Source organism: Vombatus ursinus, unplaced genomic scaffold (genome assembly GCF_900497805.2).
Source record: "Vombatus ursinus unplaced genomic scaffold, bare-nosed wombat genome assembly UNPS02014812.1, whole genome shotgun sequence".
NCBI classification, from domain to species: domain Eukaryota; kingdom Metazoa; phylum Chordata; class Mammalia; order Diprotodontia; family Vombatidae; genus Vombatus; species Vombatus ursinus.
This window is the reverse complement of record NW_020954590.1, coordinates 13,037,042-13,055,579: the sequence shown is the minus strand read 5'-3', so window position 1 is coordinate 13,055,579 and position 18,538 is coordinate 13,037,042. Positions and strand designations below refer to the sequence as shown.

At 36.2% G+C, this 18,538-nt stretch overlaps 1 protein-coding gene across 1 annotated transcript in view; it reads right to left on the bottom strand.

The window, feature by feature from the left end:
* LOC114053721 (minichromosome maintenance domain-containing protein 2-like) overlaps positions 1-18,538 on the bottom strand; it is a 36,597-nt gene that overhangs the window by 5,541 nt on the left and 12,518 nt on the right. Inside the window, exons 8-12 of the mRNA XM_027876851.1 lie at positions 16,118-16,355; positions 13,413-13,618; positions 7,795-7,961; positions 5,532-5,711; positions 3,251-3,393 (exon numbers count right to left, since the gene is read on the bottom strand). Coding sequence (XP_027732652.1) covers positions 3,251-3,393; positions 5,532-5,711; positions 7,795-7,961; positions 13,413-13,618; positions 16,118-16,355 — 934 coding nt within the window. The remainder of the gene's footprint in view (positions 1-3,250; positions 3,394-5,531; positions 5,712-7,794; positions 7,962-13,412; positions 13,619-16,117; positions 16,356-18,538) is intronic.

Below are 18,538 nucleotides of genomic sequence, written 5' to 3'. Positions count from 1 at the left end.
TCACAGGGTCAGCTAGGTGGCACAGCAGGTAAAGAAGACTCGTCTTCCTGAGTTCAAATCTGGCCTCAGACACTGACTAGCTCTGTGACCCTAGCAAGTCACTTAACCTTGTTTGCCTCAGTTTCCTCATCTATAAAATAAGCTGGAGAAGGAAATGGCAAACCATTACAGTGTCTTTGCCAAGAAAACCCAATTCACATTTTTCTTTTGAGGCTTTGCATGTAGCTATTTTGACTTTGTTGTCTTCTTCTGAATTTGTGCCTTGGTCTTCCCTTTCACTATAATAACTTGTGATGATCAGGTTCTTTTTTTTGTTGTTTGCTTGTTTTCTCAGTCTATTTCTTGATTTTTAACTTTATGTTAAAGTTGAGCTCTGCTTCTAGGGTGGAAGGGGCATTTACCCAAGCTTCAAGCCTTTCTTGCTGCTGAGGTCTGTAGGTTTTCAGTGCTTCCAAGGTGGAATGATCTAGAGAGAGGAATAGTCACTGCTTTCCTGGCCTGTGCGCTGGTCTTTACCCAGGAAAGGATCTTGTTTCCCTGTAGCCACCAGTGCTAACGCTCTTCCTGGCCCTGGGTCTGTGCCTACTCCCCTACTCTCCTGCAGCTGCAATTGCTAATCCTCCTTTCTGTCTTGGAATTGAGACCAAGGTCCCTACTCCCCTGTGAGTAACCATAAGCACTCCTCTTTTCTCTGGAACCAAGACCACAGCCCCTTCTTCCCTGTCACTGCAAATGCTGTTACTCCTTTTGGCCTTGGGACTATGCCAGCAAAGGATTTCCTTCAGTCTCCTTCCAACCAGATGTTAAACCCCACCCCCACCCACATTGTCTGTGGACTGAGAGTTCTTTCAAGGCCCACTGCCGGTACCTTGGCATGGCCTGTACTGCATGTTCTGTGCTGCCACTCCAGGCTCAATCATCACCCCAGTGAGACAGACCTTTCTTAACAACCTCCTAAGTTAGCCTGGGTTGCAAAATTGTTTCACCTGACCTTTCATTGGTTCTGCCATTCCAGAATTCAATTTGAAGCATTATTTTAGATTTGTTTGGAAAGGAATTTGGGAGAGGTCATCTGAGTGCTTCTCTACTCCACCACCTTGGTTCTCCTTAATTAGCTCTCAACGAACAAGATATTTTAATTTGATATATCTTTAACATCTTTACAATAAGGAAAAACTTTTCTGGAAGTGCTTCTTACAGATCCAGTCTTAAAGTCTTCTTCCAGTTTTCTATAAATGTGAAGAGCTATCTCAGTCTCAGTAGTGCAAGAATTGTCAAGTTCCTCCCTAGTAGAGCAAAAAGAGTTTTTAAATTTGTGATTCTGTATGTGTATATGTGGGGGATGGGAGAGGTAGGTGGTGGTTGGCCGAAAGAATTCTAGGGCCTATACTAATTACCCATCATTTTATTTTCTAACTATAATATGAACCAATGTGAAATCATCACAGTAAAATCAATTGTGTTTTATTTAAATCAATATGGTAATGTGTAAATTGAGGCTATGATAGTTTTAATTCAAAATACTTTCCTACTTTAAAGAAAAATACCTTATGAGGAAATATAAATGTCTCTATTTCTGGACCTCATTTTACTCACATTTAAAATGATGAAGTTGAACTAAATATAAGTTCTCTTCCTATTTTAACATTCTCTGATTTAAGTATTATTTCTTCTGTCATTTGAAAATATTAATTATCATGGATTTGACCACATTAAAACATTTTATTTTTGTATAATATGTATGATTATGTTACTGTTTCCAGTATTATTCATATTATAGGTTATTTTCAATTTCAAGTACTCTATAATATAAATGAAATGATGTTTCAATGTCATATTAATTTTCCTATTTCCATATTTCAAAATGAAATGAAGTGATAAAAGTAATGCAGGAAAACTGTTAATAATTCTTAGAGAATTGACAATGATTTTTATATTAAAATGAATGATCTATGCCAGTTGACCATTTGCAATTCCTAGAAAGTTTACAAATGAAGTGAGGAAACACACTATTAGAGGCCTATTGAACTTGAGAAAACATCTTAAAACTCTATATTATTCAAAAGTGACAGATACATGTATTACTGGAGGCAGCTTATTTGCATCTGGAGTCAGGAAGACCTGAGTTAAAATCTGGCCTCAAATGCTTACTAGCTTTGTGACCCTGAGCAAGTCACTTAACCTCTGTTTGCTTCAGTTTCCTCAACTGTAAAATGGGAATATTAATAGCACTTACCTCTCAGGATTGTGTGTTTTTTTTTTTTTAGGCAAATGGGGTTAAGTGACTTGCCCAAGGTCACCACAGCTCGTAAGTGTCAAGTGTTTGGTGTGAGGTCACATTTGAACTCAGGTCCTCCTGACTTCAGGGCCAGTGCTCTATCTACTGCGCCACCTAGCTGCCCCCTCCTCTCAGGATTGTTGTGAGGATCAAATGAGATAATATTTGTAAAAAGTGCTTAGCATAGTGCCTGACTAGAGTAGGCACTATATAAATATGTATTGCCTTCCCTTCTCTAATTAAAAGTACTAGCCTTCCAATGACTTGCCTTAGTCTGGAGAATAGGCATTTTTTATCCAGTTACTTTTTCCTATATGGATTGTTAGTCTGGTCTCTTTGGGGTTGTCATGGAATTGTTGTTGAGGAAGCCCTGGAATGTTGAAATTAGCACAATATCTGCAAAAAGGAGCTTGTGGAAGACCTCCACAATTGGGAATGCCTCTTTCATTTGAACCCTGCAGTAGACATCCTTTAGGATAGTGGCAAATTCCTTTCCCTTACTTTATGCATAATTAACATTAATAACAAGAAGCTGTTGGACAGTTATATTTGTGGTTGCATTCATCAAGAAACCTTATATGGTCTTATATGCACAGGAGAAATCTTTTTAAAGGAGAACATTTAAATCTGCACTTTGTTCACCGTCAAATGCTTTTGTAATCAACAAATAATAACAGGATTTTATATTCTCTGCACTTTTCAGTTAAATTGTATTTAGCTGAAGAACTCAAAAATGGAGATGACTTTAGAATATATTTCAATGAATCTGTTATTTCTTCCATGTGGGTTCTCCTTTCTTTGATATAGATTTCAATTTCTCTAGGCCTTTTCAGTCCTGTACTGTTTTTTACTGTCCTTTTGTAAAGCCTTCTAGATGGATCTACCATTGTTAGAGATCTTTTAACATTTTAGTATGTGACATAAAATACCTACTAAAATCAAGACTTTAAAATATGAAAATTAAATACCTACAAACATTTTAGTGCTGATGCTGATAGCTTTGATCCATGTATAGAATCTGTCCTGATTCTGCGACTTGCTAGGTAATAGCCATGAATCATTTTTTCTGCCTCCAAACTGATCTCTACATGCAGATTCTTTGCAAAAGCAATTAGCTAAAATTTAAAAATAGTTAAAAAGATTGAAGTCTTATAAATTGTATAAAATCCAGAGTAGTCATTTCTAACAAATATTCATTTACACAATTTAAATTAATTCCTAGAGGTGGTATGAAATCACTGAGCATTTTGTTTGCTGTTTAATTTCAATAAAATGAAGAATGGCAGTGTGATATAGTACAAAGAAAGAGAATATGATTTGGAATCTGATAAATCATTTCCTTATCATTCCTACTTCTTACTGGTGTGGTACAATGGAAAGAGCCTTGGATTGGGAATCAGAGAACCTAAGTTCAAATTCCAGATCTGCAACTTTATAGCTATGTGACCTTGGTCAAGTTACTTAACTTCTCTGGGTCTCAGTTACCTCATCTGAAAAATGAGGGGGTTAGACTAAATGATCTCTAAGGTCCCTTCCAATTCTATGATCTTATGACCAAGCCTTAAACCCAATTCACTCCTAGGTCCCTGCCCAAGCACCACTTCATGGTTATTTTTTTGGGCCTTCCTCACTCAGAGTAAGTGTAAATAGTAACTATTTCTCTTTTGGCTGGTAACCCGAAGGGTCTTCCTTTCCCAGTTTGGTTTTTTTTTATTATTATTATTGAAGGGGTCATCCCTTGACTCACTTCTGAAAGAGGCCTATTCACTGAATGGGTGTTACCCTCACTCAAAGTGAGAACCTGAAAAGACCTTAGCTTAAAAAGGCCAAGGCCTCCCATTGCATCCTGGGCCTTCTGTAGTCATCCTGATGAATATCTGGCCACTGGACCCAGATGGTTCTGGAGGAGAAAGTGAGGCTGGTGATCTTGCACAGCCCTCCCTCACTCAAATCAAAGTTAATTGCAAGTCATGTCATTATCTCCTTGGTGTCATGGTCCTCTTCGAGAACGAAGGACAAATACAAAAATCTTACCACAACCTCTGGCCTTCCTAACTTCACACCTGAATTACCATAACTGCCTCCTAGCTAATATCTCTTTCAAATTATCTTGCATGCTGCTGCCAGCCTGATTTTCCCAAAACATCACTTTTATTATGTCATAGTCCTGAGAAATAGCCCATATAGGGAAAACCCACCTAACACTGTAAGTATTCATTCCATTCCAAGTTCTAGGCTAGGTGCTGTGAATACAAAAATGAAACAATCCCTGATATAAAGTGCAAATTTGTTTGCCTGGCTTTAGCAATCTTTCACAGATTTGTCCTGCCTACCTACTGACTTGTCAATGTGCGACAATGTCAGTTTAGTCAGGTAGGTAGGCTCACAATTCACTTGACATGCTCATTTCTGCATCCATGCCTTTGTTCATATGGTATTATTCCCTGTAACAACATTTTGCCAAAAGTCATATTTCACTTAACCTAAACAAGGTCCATCTATACCCTGGCCAGATTTCTTATCTCAATATGGAAATATTTTCTATCGAAATAACTTAATAGTGAAATCTCCAACCCTTTCAGAAACTACAAATATCATTACTGTATTCACATCAATTCCCCTCTCAAAACTAAAGTAACTTCTCTAAGCATACCAAGCTTATTTTCATCATAGTAGAGTATGGAGCAGGGTTTTTAGAAAACTGGGTTTAATAATTACTTGTTTCACTAATCATATAAAATTTCTGCAATGCTAATAATTTTTTAAAAATAATTTTCATGTCTTTGTTTATAAATATGTAGATTATTTGTCAAGCTTTGTAGACCTGTAAAAGGCTAGACATTCCCTAGAATCAGAATGGAAAACAATCCTATAGAGATTGTGTTTTCTGACATTTTATTCTATTTTTATTTTTTTTAAACACCATCAAAGTTATGCTGATTAGGTGCTTTATAGTTTTAAAAATGAATAGACTTACAAAGACCCACCCCCTGAAAATGTTAATATTTATCTGATATAGATAATATTATTACATTACATTAATTGTAGAGAATACATTAATATTCTCATACTAAAAACAAGAGATTGGGAAATAGGTTCTATACCAATCACTTAAAATTAATGAAATACATACTAGAATTAAGAAGGGCAGGGAGAGCCTAAATGAAGAGAAATAAATCTTTAAAGAAAGCCCAGTTTTAAAGTCTGAGGGTCATTAGTGGGGGTCTTCTATGCAGTCCATTCATTCAGTTACCTTTTCATAATCTTGTTCTGTAAACTTTTTAGAAGCTTCATAAAGCACCTTTTCAGGATCAATGGCTTTTTTTAAACTGTGTTGAACAGAAGGAAGAATTGGGTGGCAAGGAGATGATTCATTACAATAAATCAACAGTCCAAATGCATCCATAAGATTAGCTGGAATCAAACTGAAATCCTGTCAAATAATAAGCAAAAAGGAGAGTTCAAGATTTTCTCAATTTGCAAACTATGATTAGAAACATACCGTGTCACTACTTGATACTACTAAAACCTAAATTATATTCTCAGGTTTTAGATTGTCCTTGTGATTTCATAATTGTAAGGAATTCCCTTTATAGAAATTCTTCCCACGAATGTGGCATAGTGGTTGTTTTGTTAGACGTGGAGTCAGGAACACCTGAGTTAAAATCCTGCCCCAGGCACTGTGTAACCCCCGGCAAGTCATAGTTTGCTCTCAACTTCAGTTTTCTCATCTGTAAAATGGAGCTAACAATGGCACTATCTTACAAGGTTGTTGTGAAGATCAAATAATACACAGAATGCAAACAACTTTGCAAATATCAAAGCCTTATATAAATGAGAGCCATTAATGACTTGCCCATGGTTATACAGCTACTATGTGTCAGAGGCAGGGCTTGAACCCAGCACTTCTTGCTCCAAGGCCATCCTTCTATCTACTATTCCATGCTTCCTATGTATCCTCAGTATAGTAGCCTTAATGTATTTAATTGGTCTAGCTTTTCTATTAAGAAGCTTATGTAAAAAGGAATTTTTGAGAGTATTGACTATTAAGTCTTAAAGTTGCCTTACATATAAATATTAGAATTTCAATAAGCATAAGGTCAAGCCCTATGAATAAGTTAAATTGGCAGCAATAATTGTAGTGTGACTTGGGAGACCCCCAAAGACTGTCCTTCCCCAAAATAGCATCTCCCTTCAACATGTCCTCCACCATCCGCACTCCATTAGCCTGCTTAAAAATCTCACCATTAGAAACACACATTTGGGATAAAGCAACCCAACTTTTCTTTCTTTGTTATGAAGTACCTTTTTCTCATAAAAAATGTTCATGTACACTCTCAGATAATTGTAGTTGTACTGTCAGTATTTGTCTATTGAGAAAATGCAAAAAGCTGCTCGGAATTCAGCAACACTTTAAAAATGAATTTATATTTTAGCACTGACACATTTGAAAAACATACATACATATATTATGAGATGATTTACTCAGTCCACAGAAAGTGTCTTTATTTTACTGAGTCATAGCATGTTTTGCTAGAGCAAAATAAAGATCAAAATGTCAATGCTTGGTGAATACCCAGGTTCGCAGATTCCAGACCACAGGTTGGGAAACACTAAGTTAAAGCACTATCTTCAGAAATTGTATTAATTATGTTACCAAGGAGGAATAATATAGTAACAGGGTAAAACTATTATTATCTTATCAAAGAATTGGGCACAGAGAATATAGAATGAGCAAATTTTGATTGGGTGTAGGGGTAGGGAAGTAGGTAGTGAGCAAGGACTGAGTCCTAGGGTATTGCCAAGAATGGCTGGTCAAGATCCTGAAGGGGCCATAAGTAGCAGAGAACAACATGAAGTCATTAAGTATTTGGGATGGGGTTCCTAAAATGGAGGAGGAGAGCACAGAAAAACTTTGTTTTCTTCACAATTTTGCTTAAGGCTAACCTTAAAGGTAACTAATTTCCAGCAATTATTCATGTTCATTTCTTTTGCTAGTGCAAAAATTTTTATTTTCTATTAGATTCTTTCCACTCTTTATTAATGTTGAGTATTATCTTGCAAGAATCAATGTTTCACGGTGGACAGAGAATTGGTCTCAAAATCAGTAATTCCTGGATATAAATCCTGCTTCTGAAACACACATGCTGACTTGTGTGACCCTGGACTAATTACTTAATGTCTCGTCCCTTGGCAATTCTTGAAGACTATAATTCACAGGGAAGTTTTTGACCTGCATTGATAAAGGCAGTTTCTTCCTAGGGAGTCACCTATGCTAGTGAAATCATAGGTCTAATCTCTATACCTCATCTCTTACCCTTCATTACAGTTCCTCTCACTATCCGTTCAAAATAGCTGGATACGGTTGAAATTGTTTTTAACCCCAATTTTAATATTATTATTCATCTGTAATTCTTTGAAGATGTAGAATAATTTTATATTGAAATGATTAAATATATATTATAATCTGTAACTAAATTCACTGCAAAGCATTATAAGAAAAAAGGTTAACTCACCACTTGACCAATTAAAGGGCTGTTTCTATGTACATGTCTCTTTGAGGATGAGTCCACATCAATAAAAGACCAAAAACTGGACTGAACTGAAAAGGTAACTTGCTGATCAACACCATCTCCGTACTTCTTTCCAGGAATATACACTGTAATGCTTCTGCTTTCTAAAACTGAGTCCAGACATATTAATAATTTGTGTTTTAATAAAAATACTTTAATCTTCTAAAGCTCTGATCCCATGCCTCACTGCGGGTTCTTGGACTGTGTTTCTATAATCCAAATACCAGTATTACCAAATTTGCAAAAGTTACCAGAGGGTTGACCACCAAGTGATAAACAGTATTTTTAACCACAACAACTCATGAAGCTGCCCTTTTAAGGCATAGCCAGGGACTAAGATCTGCATCAGTAGAAGGAATACACACATTAATGAAATCACACTGGGGTTTGCTTGATTATACATATTTGTTACAATGGTTTTGTTTTTTTCTGTTTTTTTTTTTCCCCCAGCTAGGAGGTTGGGGAGCAGGGTAGTGTTGCCCTCCCATAAGGAAAAAAACAACTTTAAATTATTATTTATACTTTTTGTTTTCAACATTACCTTCATTTCTGAAAATAATTTCTTTCCTTTTCCCTCCCCCATGAACCATCCCTTGTACCAAAAAATTAAAAAAGAGAAGAAAAAAAGTAGCTTAGTAAAACTAACATTTCAGACTGAGTCTGACAGTGTCAGCTATGTTGCACATTCACAGTTCCTAACCTGTGTAAAGAATGGAAGGTAGTACCTTTTCTCATCTTTTGTTTGAGGACAAATTTAATACCTATCATTTTAGACCAATAATCTCCCAAATCATTGAACAAATATAATCTCTCAAATATTCAAATGGATCTGTGACCTTATCAACATAAAAGTCCCTTCTATTATGAGGATATCGACCCACACACACTTGCTTATCCTGTGTGACTGTTGTCCACATTCCCCATAAGTTTGCCACGGAGGGTCCAATCAATGTGCTGCAGGTCTTTCTCACTTCCGACATTTTGAAAGTACTGGTGTTCATCTGTCATCCTTATCCTTGCCACATGACAAGTCCATTTTCTCTTCCTATCTACTGTTCCTTGGTGATATCTTTAACTTCTATCCTTTAAGGTTCCTTAGTGGTTATTACAGACTGCTCATACCCGACACATGCCTTTTCATTGCCCACTGTGTGACTTTCATTTTTAATTCTTTAGAAACCATTGTTATAGAAAAGGGCTCCTTTCTGGGGGGTTAGTTGTGTGTGGGAATATTGGAGTTAGTGATAGTGATAAAAAAGAAAAGGAGCATCAATGAAACATTAACAAACATACACAGTAAAGGGTAAGAAGTTCAGAAGGGAACATAGACAAGCACGGTTGTATGAGAACTACTATTATAAAATTCATATATACTTTAAAAAAAAGTTGTTAGTAATAGAGATTGACATTGTCATATACAATCCTTTTTCTATTCTTTACATAAGAAAATGTTTATTAATGACATCAGGTTCAAGATAATAAAAAAGATTAAAAAAGAAAGTGAAGGAAAAAAGAAAAAGTCTATAAGGTAGAGCTTTGCTCTAATGAATCAAATACTCTTTCATAATCAACAAACAATAAGCACAGCAATATCTTATATTCTCTATATCTTTCAGGCAATAGTGAAATGATAAAGACATGGTTCATTGTTGAATATTGCTTCCAAAAGCCTGCTTGTTCTCTGCTAAGGTCATACCCTTTAAGAAGGAGTCTGCACTCAGTGTTCTACTGCCTTTCCTCTCATTCTCTTTTTAACTCTCTATAGGGTGGCTTCTGATAGCATCATTCAACTGAAACTGCTCTCTTCAAAATTACCAGTGTTCTCTTAATTACTGAATCTACTAGCCTTTTCTCATTCCTCTTCCATCTTGATAGCTCCGCAGTCATTACCCCTATCAATCACCATCTTCTTGATTCCCTTGTCTCTTTATGTTTTTATGACATTTTCTCTCATAGTTCACATGTTTGAATTTCTTTCTCTAACTAAACTCATTAATCACAAGTGTCCCCCAAGTCTCTGACTGAACTCATTATCTTTCTCCACAACCCCGCCCTCTTACAAACTTCCCCATTACTGTTGAGGGTGTCACCATCCTTCCAGTCACCTAGGCTAACAATATAGTCAACCTTTGATTCCTTAATCTTCTTTACCCCTCCTACATACATTCAGTTGAAAGTCCTGTTGATTTAACTTTCATAGCATCTTTCACAAACACTCCCTTCTCTCTGGATACTGCTACAGCTCCAGTGCAGGTAGCCCGCTGTCTAGTCTCCCTGTCTCAAGCTTCTTCCTATTCCAGTCCAACATTCATTCTGCTGTCAAATTGATCTTCCTAAAGCAAAGGTTTGATCGTGTCACTTCTTCCCCCTCCATTCAATAAGCACCATTGGCCCCCCATTACCCTATTTTCTTCCCTCTGAGATTTTCTTCCATGCTTTTGATATCGACCTCTCCTTCAAATACCTTGTATATCAATCCTTCAGCATGCTCACATTTGTGTTGCTGTCAAATATAGATCTCCTTTATATATACTCAGTCTAATCTGTCTACCTTTCCAATAATTGTTCTCTTTAGTGACATTTCTATCTCCCCTATAAGCACATCTAGGACTGTGGTATTGATTCCATTATTCTTGATGGAGAAAACAGTTTGTCATAAAAATTTTTACACATCTCTTCCATTTTTATTCCAATTGTTGCCTTCCTTCTGTCTTTGTCTCTGAATACCCTTGGAATTAATTTGCTTATTTGAATGCTTTGCCAAGCTTTTAAAAATCTGTCAATTGTCTGGGAAATGTTTCCTCTCCTATTATCATGAGAATCTATGTAAAGTTGTACCTATCTGTGCATAGAGGAGGGCGAAGGAGAATAATCCTACTACTTAAGTTATCCTTACTATTTGCATGCTATTATTTTCCTTGGGAGTAAATTGAACAGGCCTCAAACTTTCCCAATTAAAGTGTGTCTGTGCAGGCAAAGTGTGAGGAGGAAATTAGACCTTTCCGCTAAGATCTAAAATGGTTCTTTTTAAAAGTTATAATAACAGGAACTAAAAAGTTTGTTTTTTTAGAAGTTGAAATAACTTTCATAGCTGACCCTACTACCGATGGTCCTTGAGATAACCTTCTATTTCTTGTTTTATAAATATCCAGGAAATCATGGAGATAACTTAATGTATTCTGTTTTGTAGCATTACATGAAAAACTATTTAACCTAAAATAATCACATAGAGTAGTATCAGCAGGGCAGTTAGGTGGTACAATGGATAAAGCACTGGGCCTGGAAGTCAGAAAGACCCAGGTTCAAATGTGACCTCAGACACTTATTAGCTGTGTGACCCTGGGTAAGTCGCTTAACCCTATTTGCCTCAGTTTCCTCATCTGTGAAACGAGCTGGAGAAGGAAATGGCAAACCACTACAGCATCTTTGCCAAGAAAACTCTAAATGGGGTCACAAAGAGTCAAACACGATTGAAAAATGACTAAATAACCACAAATATTTATAATGTGGTGGTAGCAATATCCTAAGATCTTGCCCTAAGTAGACTAAATTAGTTCCTTAAAGATTTAGAAACCATTCTTGAGACTTAATTCTTTGGGGGTGGGGAGAGAATAAAACCTCAGGTCATTGACATAACTTCCTGGTGTCTTTAATACAAAAAAATGGCATGAGTTTTCATGTAGATCCTCCCTCAGGCTTCTGACTGGCAAAACTGCAGTATAAACACTGAACGACTACTGAATCAATGCTGTAATCTTGCTGCATATCCTTTCCCTGACCTAAATATTCTTACTCTAAGAAAGGATAAGAAAATCTCTTTTTGATAACTATCAGATGTTTTCTTAGTTCTGCTTACTTTGCTTCAAACCAGCTTATATAAATCTTCCTATTCTTCTCCGAATCCTTCAAATTCATCTTTTCCTATGGTGCAGTAATATTCCATTGCATTCATGTACTACAATGTTAAGCCGTTCCTCAACTGATGAACATCTATTTTATTTTCAGGTTTTCACTACCACAAAAAATGCTACTTGGAATATCTGACTGTATATGGGACCTTTCTTTTTGTCTTCTACCTCTTTGGGGCATATATAAGAGGCCCCACTAAAGAATAAACCAATAACATAAGACAACCCCTTCTAAAACAAAGAGCACAATACTAATATGCTGTTGGTGGACCTGAAAACAATTTTATAACCTCTGAGACAGCAATCCCATTACTGGGTATGTCCTCAAAAGAGGTCAAAGATGGAAGAAAGGTCTTATCTGTATCAACATGTTCATTATCTGTGGTAGCAAACAACTAGAAATGAAGTGGGTGCCCATTGATGGGTATATGTTAAACAAAATGTGGTATAAGAATGTATTTAAACATATGAATTCAGAGAAACACAGAAAGACATTTATAAACTAATGAAGAGGGAAATAAACAGAACCAGAAGAGCAATATTCACAATAATTACAGTAATATGAACAAAAACAATCCTAAAAGGCAGCTAATCTCAGATGAATTGCAATGCCTAGTCTTGGTTTCAGAGATCACACTTCCTTTCACTTACTTGGTAGAGAGCCAAGGAACTATGAGCATGGGATGTTACCAATGCTATTATTTTGTCAGTTCTACTTAACTCTGTTTCCTCTGTTACTAGGAAAGGCTTCAATAGGGTAGGGAAGGGGGCAGCTAGGTGGTGCAGTGGATAGAACACTGGCCTTGGAGTCAGGAGGACCTGAGTTCAAATCCGACCTCAGACACATACTGAAGCATACTTCCTAGCTGTGTGACTCTGGGCAAGTCACTTAACCCCAACTACCTCACTAAAAAAACAACAAAAAAAAAGGGTAGGGAAAGGTGGAGAGAATATCGCAGGAAATGATCAGTGAAGAGAGAAAAAAAATCAAAAGGTATCAGCAAAACTTTAAAGTAAAAAAAAAAAAAGCACATAGAATCATGAATTTTACAGTTGGAAAGGACATCATAGATCAACCTCTCTTGGTTTACCAATTAAAAAACTGATTATGAAGAAGTTGTGACTTACTCAAAAATCATACAACTTGTTAATGGTGGAATTTGGATTAGAACCAGGTAATTAGTAGTTTTTTTTTTTAATAAAATTGAGCTTTCAAAGTGGAAGCTTACTCAGGATAATGATCCTTTTTCATCCTAACAGGAAAGAAGTGGGAGCAATTCTGGCTCTAAACTGTTTGAATTTAAAAGAGATCTTCTGAAATTTAAAGGGCCAGCTAACCTACAGAATACTTTTCCATTTCACACACAGCACTAACCTTAAGAGATCAATTTTGATCTATAAAATAGTTTTCATCTTCCATACACTATCCTAATCTGACTTCTCTGTTAACACTTTTGAGTACTAACGGTTTGCACAATATATTAGGAGATTAACTGTTTGGGGTCCTGCTTGCATAAGAACACGATTTCATAACTTTGATTCATAAAATTTAGAAATTGTTTCAGTTCTTTAAATCCCACATCACTACTGGACACTGAATTTGAATGTGTAAGTTGACCAAGAAATAACTTCTTTAAAAAAATATTGACCTACCAGATTGAAGCAATTCAAGTTTATCTTTTTTATGTGATGACAAGTCTCCTATGTAGCATATGCCATCTTTGGCTAGCAAGGCACTGCAAGCTTGAATGCTAGCAACTCCAGTTCCATATTTATCTCTGGATAGAGTGGGAAAAATTTCACTAGATGTTGGATGACGTATACCTCGAGGCACAAGACATACACAGAAGTTCAAAAGCCTAGGGGAAAAAAGTTTTATTTGTATTATTTTTGGCAGTTATATTCATTGAGTGATAAGTCTTTTAGAAGATATTGTTCTTGTACTTTTGTCATATCCCACATGAATACAAAAGTTTGCATGTCAAAAAAAATTTGGATTATGGTTGACTTGACTGACTCAGAGGGATAAAAAGAGGTAATTTCTCCTTTACCTGATGTCACAGCACTAGGGAGAAAGAATGTCTGTGAAAGCAGTTCTAGATGTGAAGACAATAGGCCCAAGTATGAATCTCAGCTCTGTCACTTACATTCTGAATGACCTTGAGCAAATCCCTTCACTTTTCTGTGCCTTGGTTTCTTCTAAGGGAGGGAGTTGCAATAGAAAACCTCTTATATCTCTTCCTGCTGTAATCTATGATTATCCTTTCTTATACTTATATTTTAATTTGTTTTTATAATCATGACAGATAAAAAGAAAGATTCATTGCTGTGGCAATAAAGACCAAACAACTTTCTCTGTCACTAATATAATCATCTGTATATTAGCTTATCTCCCCTATTAGACTGGATGCAGATCAATTAAAATCAGACTCCTTTTTCCTAGTGGAAAGAAGACATGCAGGTAGAAACAGCTTGAGTGATTGATGAATATCTGATTCCAAAGGAATTCTACCACTCCCTAATTTAACCTTATCTGATCTCCTTGAGAATGGCAAATTTGTGAAAAGCTCTACCATCCTTTGTCTACCTTAGTATAAAACTGCACATGCTTTAGAATCTGTAGGCCATTCCATGGTCATGCTATTATTGTCTAGATAGATGAGACATTCTGGAAGCAATTAAATGTACAGCCTCATTTCCTGAGGCTAAACAAAGATAAGGACTCAGCTGGTGGTAGTGAGGTGTACATCACAGTCTCCTTGTATGCACCTATGATTTGTATATTATTCAATAAGTCTAGTTAGATCACTTTTGTGTAAAGCCCTGTCCGTTTTGCTTAAAATTCCAAACCTGACTAGAACAAAGGTCCCTGAAGACAGGGGCCATCTTATTTATCTTCATATTTCTTGCATTCATTTACAAAACCTATCACAGTGAATTCATTACACATTTTGTTGTTCAATTATTTTTCAGTCATATCTGACTCTTTGTGACTCCATTTGGGGTTTTCTTGGCAAAGATACTGGAGAAGTTTGCCATTTCCTTCTCCAGCTTATTTCACAGATGAGGAAACTGAGGCAAATTGGGTTGTGACTCACCCAGGGTCACACAGTGAGTAAGTGTCTGAGACCAGATTTGAACTCAGGAAGATGACTCTCCCTGACTTCAGGCCTTGCACTTTATCCACTGTGCCACCTAGCATTACACATAATAGGTGTTTAATGTATTGAATGAATGAAATTTCTAATAATAACAGCTGACATTTATAGGGCACTTTAAAGTTTTCAAAGCACTTTAGATATTATCTCATTTCCTCCCTGCCAGATATGTGCTATTATTATTACTATTCTTATTTTTACAGATAAAGGGAAACTAAGAGAAGGTAAAGTGAGTTGCCCATTACTTAGTTCCTAAAGAATTATATGAACTTGAGTTTTCCTGACTCCAAATCCATCACTCTATCCATTATATTACCTAGATATTTTGTAATAAGTTAATTTATCCATTAGACAGAATCACTTAAACCATTCCTGCCAGCTGAGACAACCCTATTTTAGAGACCTCCTAGGCAGGAGATTCTACATTTTCTTTGGAATTCCAATATTTATCAAACATCATTGTCATATTCTTTACATCTAACCAAAGCTTTCTCTGTGTTCTGCCCCTGCTGCTGGCTCCTAACTCCTCTTTCTCAGAAGTCTTCTCCTGTTTATTTAAATGTCTTCCCTGTCCCCACTGTTTGTATTAAATTAGCCTGTGGGTTATCCAGGCCCTAGCTGCCCCCTCCTCAAAATTTTTTTTCTTGTTTTATCTGCAATGAAAATGGAGAACAGTTAAGGTATCCACTAGCCTTCCTTTCTCCCTGCTAAATACTTCAATTTTCCTTCCTTTTCTTCATAGATATTATTTTCCATCCCTTATCTCTGTCTTCCCTCTGAACTTCTCCAAATTCCCTTAAATTATGAAATTCATCTATTACTTCCATTCTAATTTCCAGTTCACTATTTGTTTCTTAGGTGATGACAATTAAAAAACAAACCACTTAATAGGAGGGAAGACAAAAGGGTGAGGGGGAAAGAGAACTTAGAAAATATGTATTTCATTGGGAGTAGAAAAATAAGTTGAGAGAAGATGTATGCAAGAACGAAGTGATGAAATTCTTAAACATTTAAAGACCATTTCTTATATCTCAGCTTCATTTTAAAAAACCAAACAACTTTCTCTGTCACTAAAAAAGGATTTTAAATGTTTTAATATTCACATAATTTAAGGTTATTCTGTATCAATGCTTAGTGAAAAAATTTACTAATATTTTTAGTATCTCAGACTATAATTTTAAAAACACGTAACGCATTTACCTGTCTACAAGTAATGTATCACTTGTTACAATTAAAATGTCCAGGTAATCTTCAACTTCCTTGTGTCTATCATTTGTCTGTACTAGACTCATCAGCAAACAAAGTTTTAACATGTTGTAAGTCCCTGGAGGAATGATCTGTGATGCGAAAATGTTGGCTAGTATAGCTGTAAATTTCCAGCATGAACTTGAAGTCAAGGACAGGAGATACTTGAAGTTGTCACTAACACCGGAAGGAACTGAAAGTACATATTAATGTAACTATTAAACAGTGTTTTAAAATGATAAAAATGTATTATGAGCATTTCATTTAAAACTGGTAACCAAGTTTTAAATATCATGAAAGATACCCCATTTATTAATTTATTCGTACCAATGCTATACAAAATTACAAAATTAGCTGATGTGAAATTATAATAAATCCTTTGATAAAAAGAAAGATTCATTGCTGTGGCAATAAAGACTTGATTTTATTTCTTGTCGAAAAAAATGCAACTTAGGTGAGGACATGAAATTTTATAAGCTATAGGTATTGCATAATTTATCTGAAGTGTTAAAAGCACCTGCCACTCAAGTTCCATTCAAAAGCTAAACTATAATGTAAAGATGACTATGGATCCTTGAAGTCTGCACTAGGATAATCCAAGTTTTGGCAGGTCTTACCAAGCTGAAAGTGCTTTAAATACAGGCTTTGACAATGGATGGACATGGCTGTTGTTAGAGGACCAGTCTTATAAAGTTTGGGGAAGATCATTAGCAGTGAAGAATTGTCTTTACCCATAAGAGCTCTTAAAAAATAGAAAAAAAAATTATGCCTACTAAGGCATAAATAAAGGTGTTGGAATCTGTATCAGTGGAAGAAGGTGAAATCATGTATTCTTGAATTACTGAAAACAAATGAGAGAATAATCTAATTTTCTCAACTTGAAGAATATAGTTCTACATACAGCCTTACTTTAATGCTTGGAATATAGTGCTAACAACAGACTGACTCTGCTGTTTGAGAACCAACCCAGCTAAGTGTGAAAAGAGATTCATCACCATAAATTGGCCACGAGGTGATAAATACTTTGGGAGAGGCAATCCATTAAATCAAAGAAAATTTTAAAATGGCACTCAGTCCTGTGTGGCCCCTTTCAACTTCTACAGAGTCACAGTAATATAGTATCAGAAAAGGGAAGAGAGGACAGGAAGGATCACATATTTTACAGACAGTCTATAAATATTAATTTACCTTTTGGTACTCTGCAAGATCTTTATCAAATGACCAGTGACTTGACATACAATCTGAAAAACTGAACCACATCAATATCAATAGTCTTACAAAAGATGAAACCAGAAGGCAAAAGGAAGTAAATGGAATGTAGCTAAATGGAAAAATGGCCCATAGGTTCTCCTTGGAAAGGCAAAGGATCTGGAATTTCATTGTCCATCCAAAGTCTTTATGAAATTGCATTTTATGAGACACTTGGTCATGTTGTCTTATGGAACTCACAATGATCATGGGCAAAAAGGGCAACATGAAGATGTCTACAGATGATACAAAAATATTACTGCATGATATGTGTCAAATGTCTGAGGTCAAATTTGAACGCAGGTCCTCCTAACTCCAAGGCTGGAGCTCTATCCACTGCACCACCTAGCTGCCCCATTTATTATTTTCTTTAAGTCCACTTTTCCTATAATTGGGTGGGTTTAGAATTCCAAATGGAGTACCCTTCAGTGGCAGGGATCCATTGGGGGAAATTTCAGATGCTCTTTGGAATAAGGACCCAGAGAAAACTTTCCTGTACCTCTAAAGTGATTTCCTATCTAGGGATACTTAGAGAAATCTTGCTGTTCCCTACGTAGAAAGGGACACTTAGAAAAATTTGTCCAGTCTCCACTTCGATGGCCTTATGTGCTGAAGGAATCATTGAAGTGTTTTCACCTAGAACAGTTGGTTTCTCATCTGAGGGTAAGGGGTTGACTTCCAGTCAATCCCAGGTCTGTAATATCTGAGTGAAGGCTCCTATATGCTCTAGGACTGCTGCAGGAACTTAACCTTTCCTGAGGCCAGAAGCTTGATTTTATTTTTCATTGGAGCTACTCAATAATAAACCCACTCTGTTATTGAGCTTCAGCCATTTTCTTTAGCTGCTTTCTCCTGTTGGATCTTTGTCCTTAGTTTGATTCCTTTGCTGATGGTATCAGTGAAGGAGATTAATTTGGAGGTATGGACCTTGTAAGTTTAGGAAAATCAGGAAAATGAGTCATCAGGGCATCCTCTTATCAAGGAATCCAGGAGTGAGTTCATGTTGGTTTTGTAGTCAGTCTAGCATTAATGCCCCAAAGAACAAAGAATTACTTTTGGGATCCAGCTGAGAGAGGGTCTCATCTGGCAGTCACACTGCAACTTGGTGGGCCCAGAAATGGTACTAAG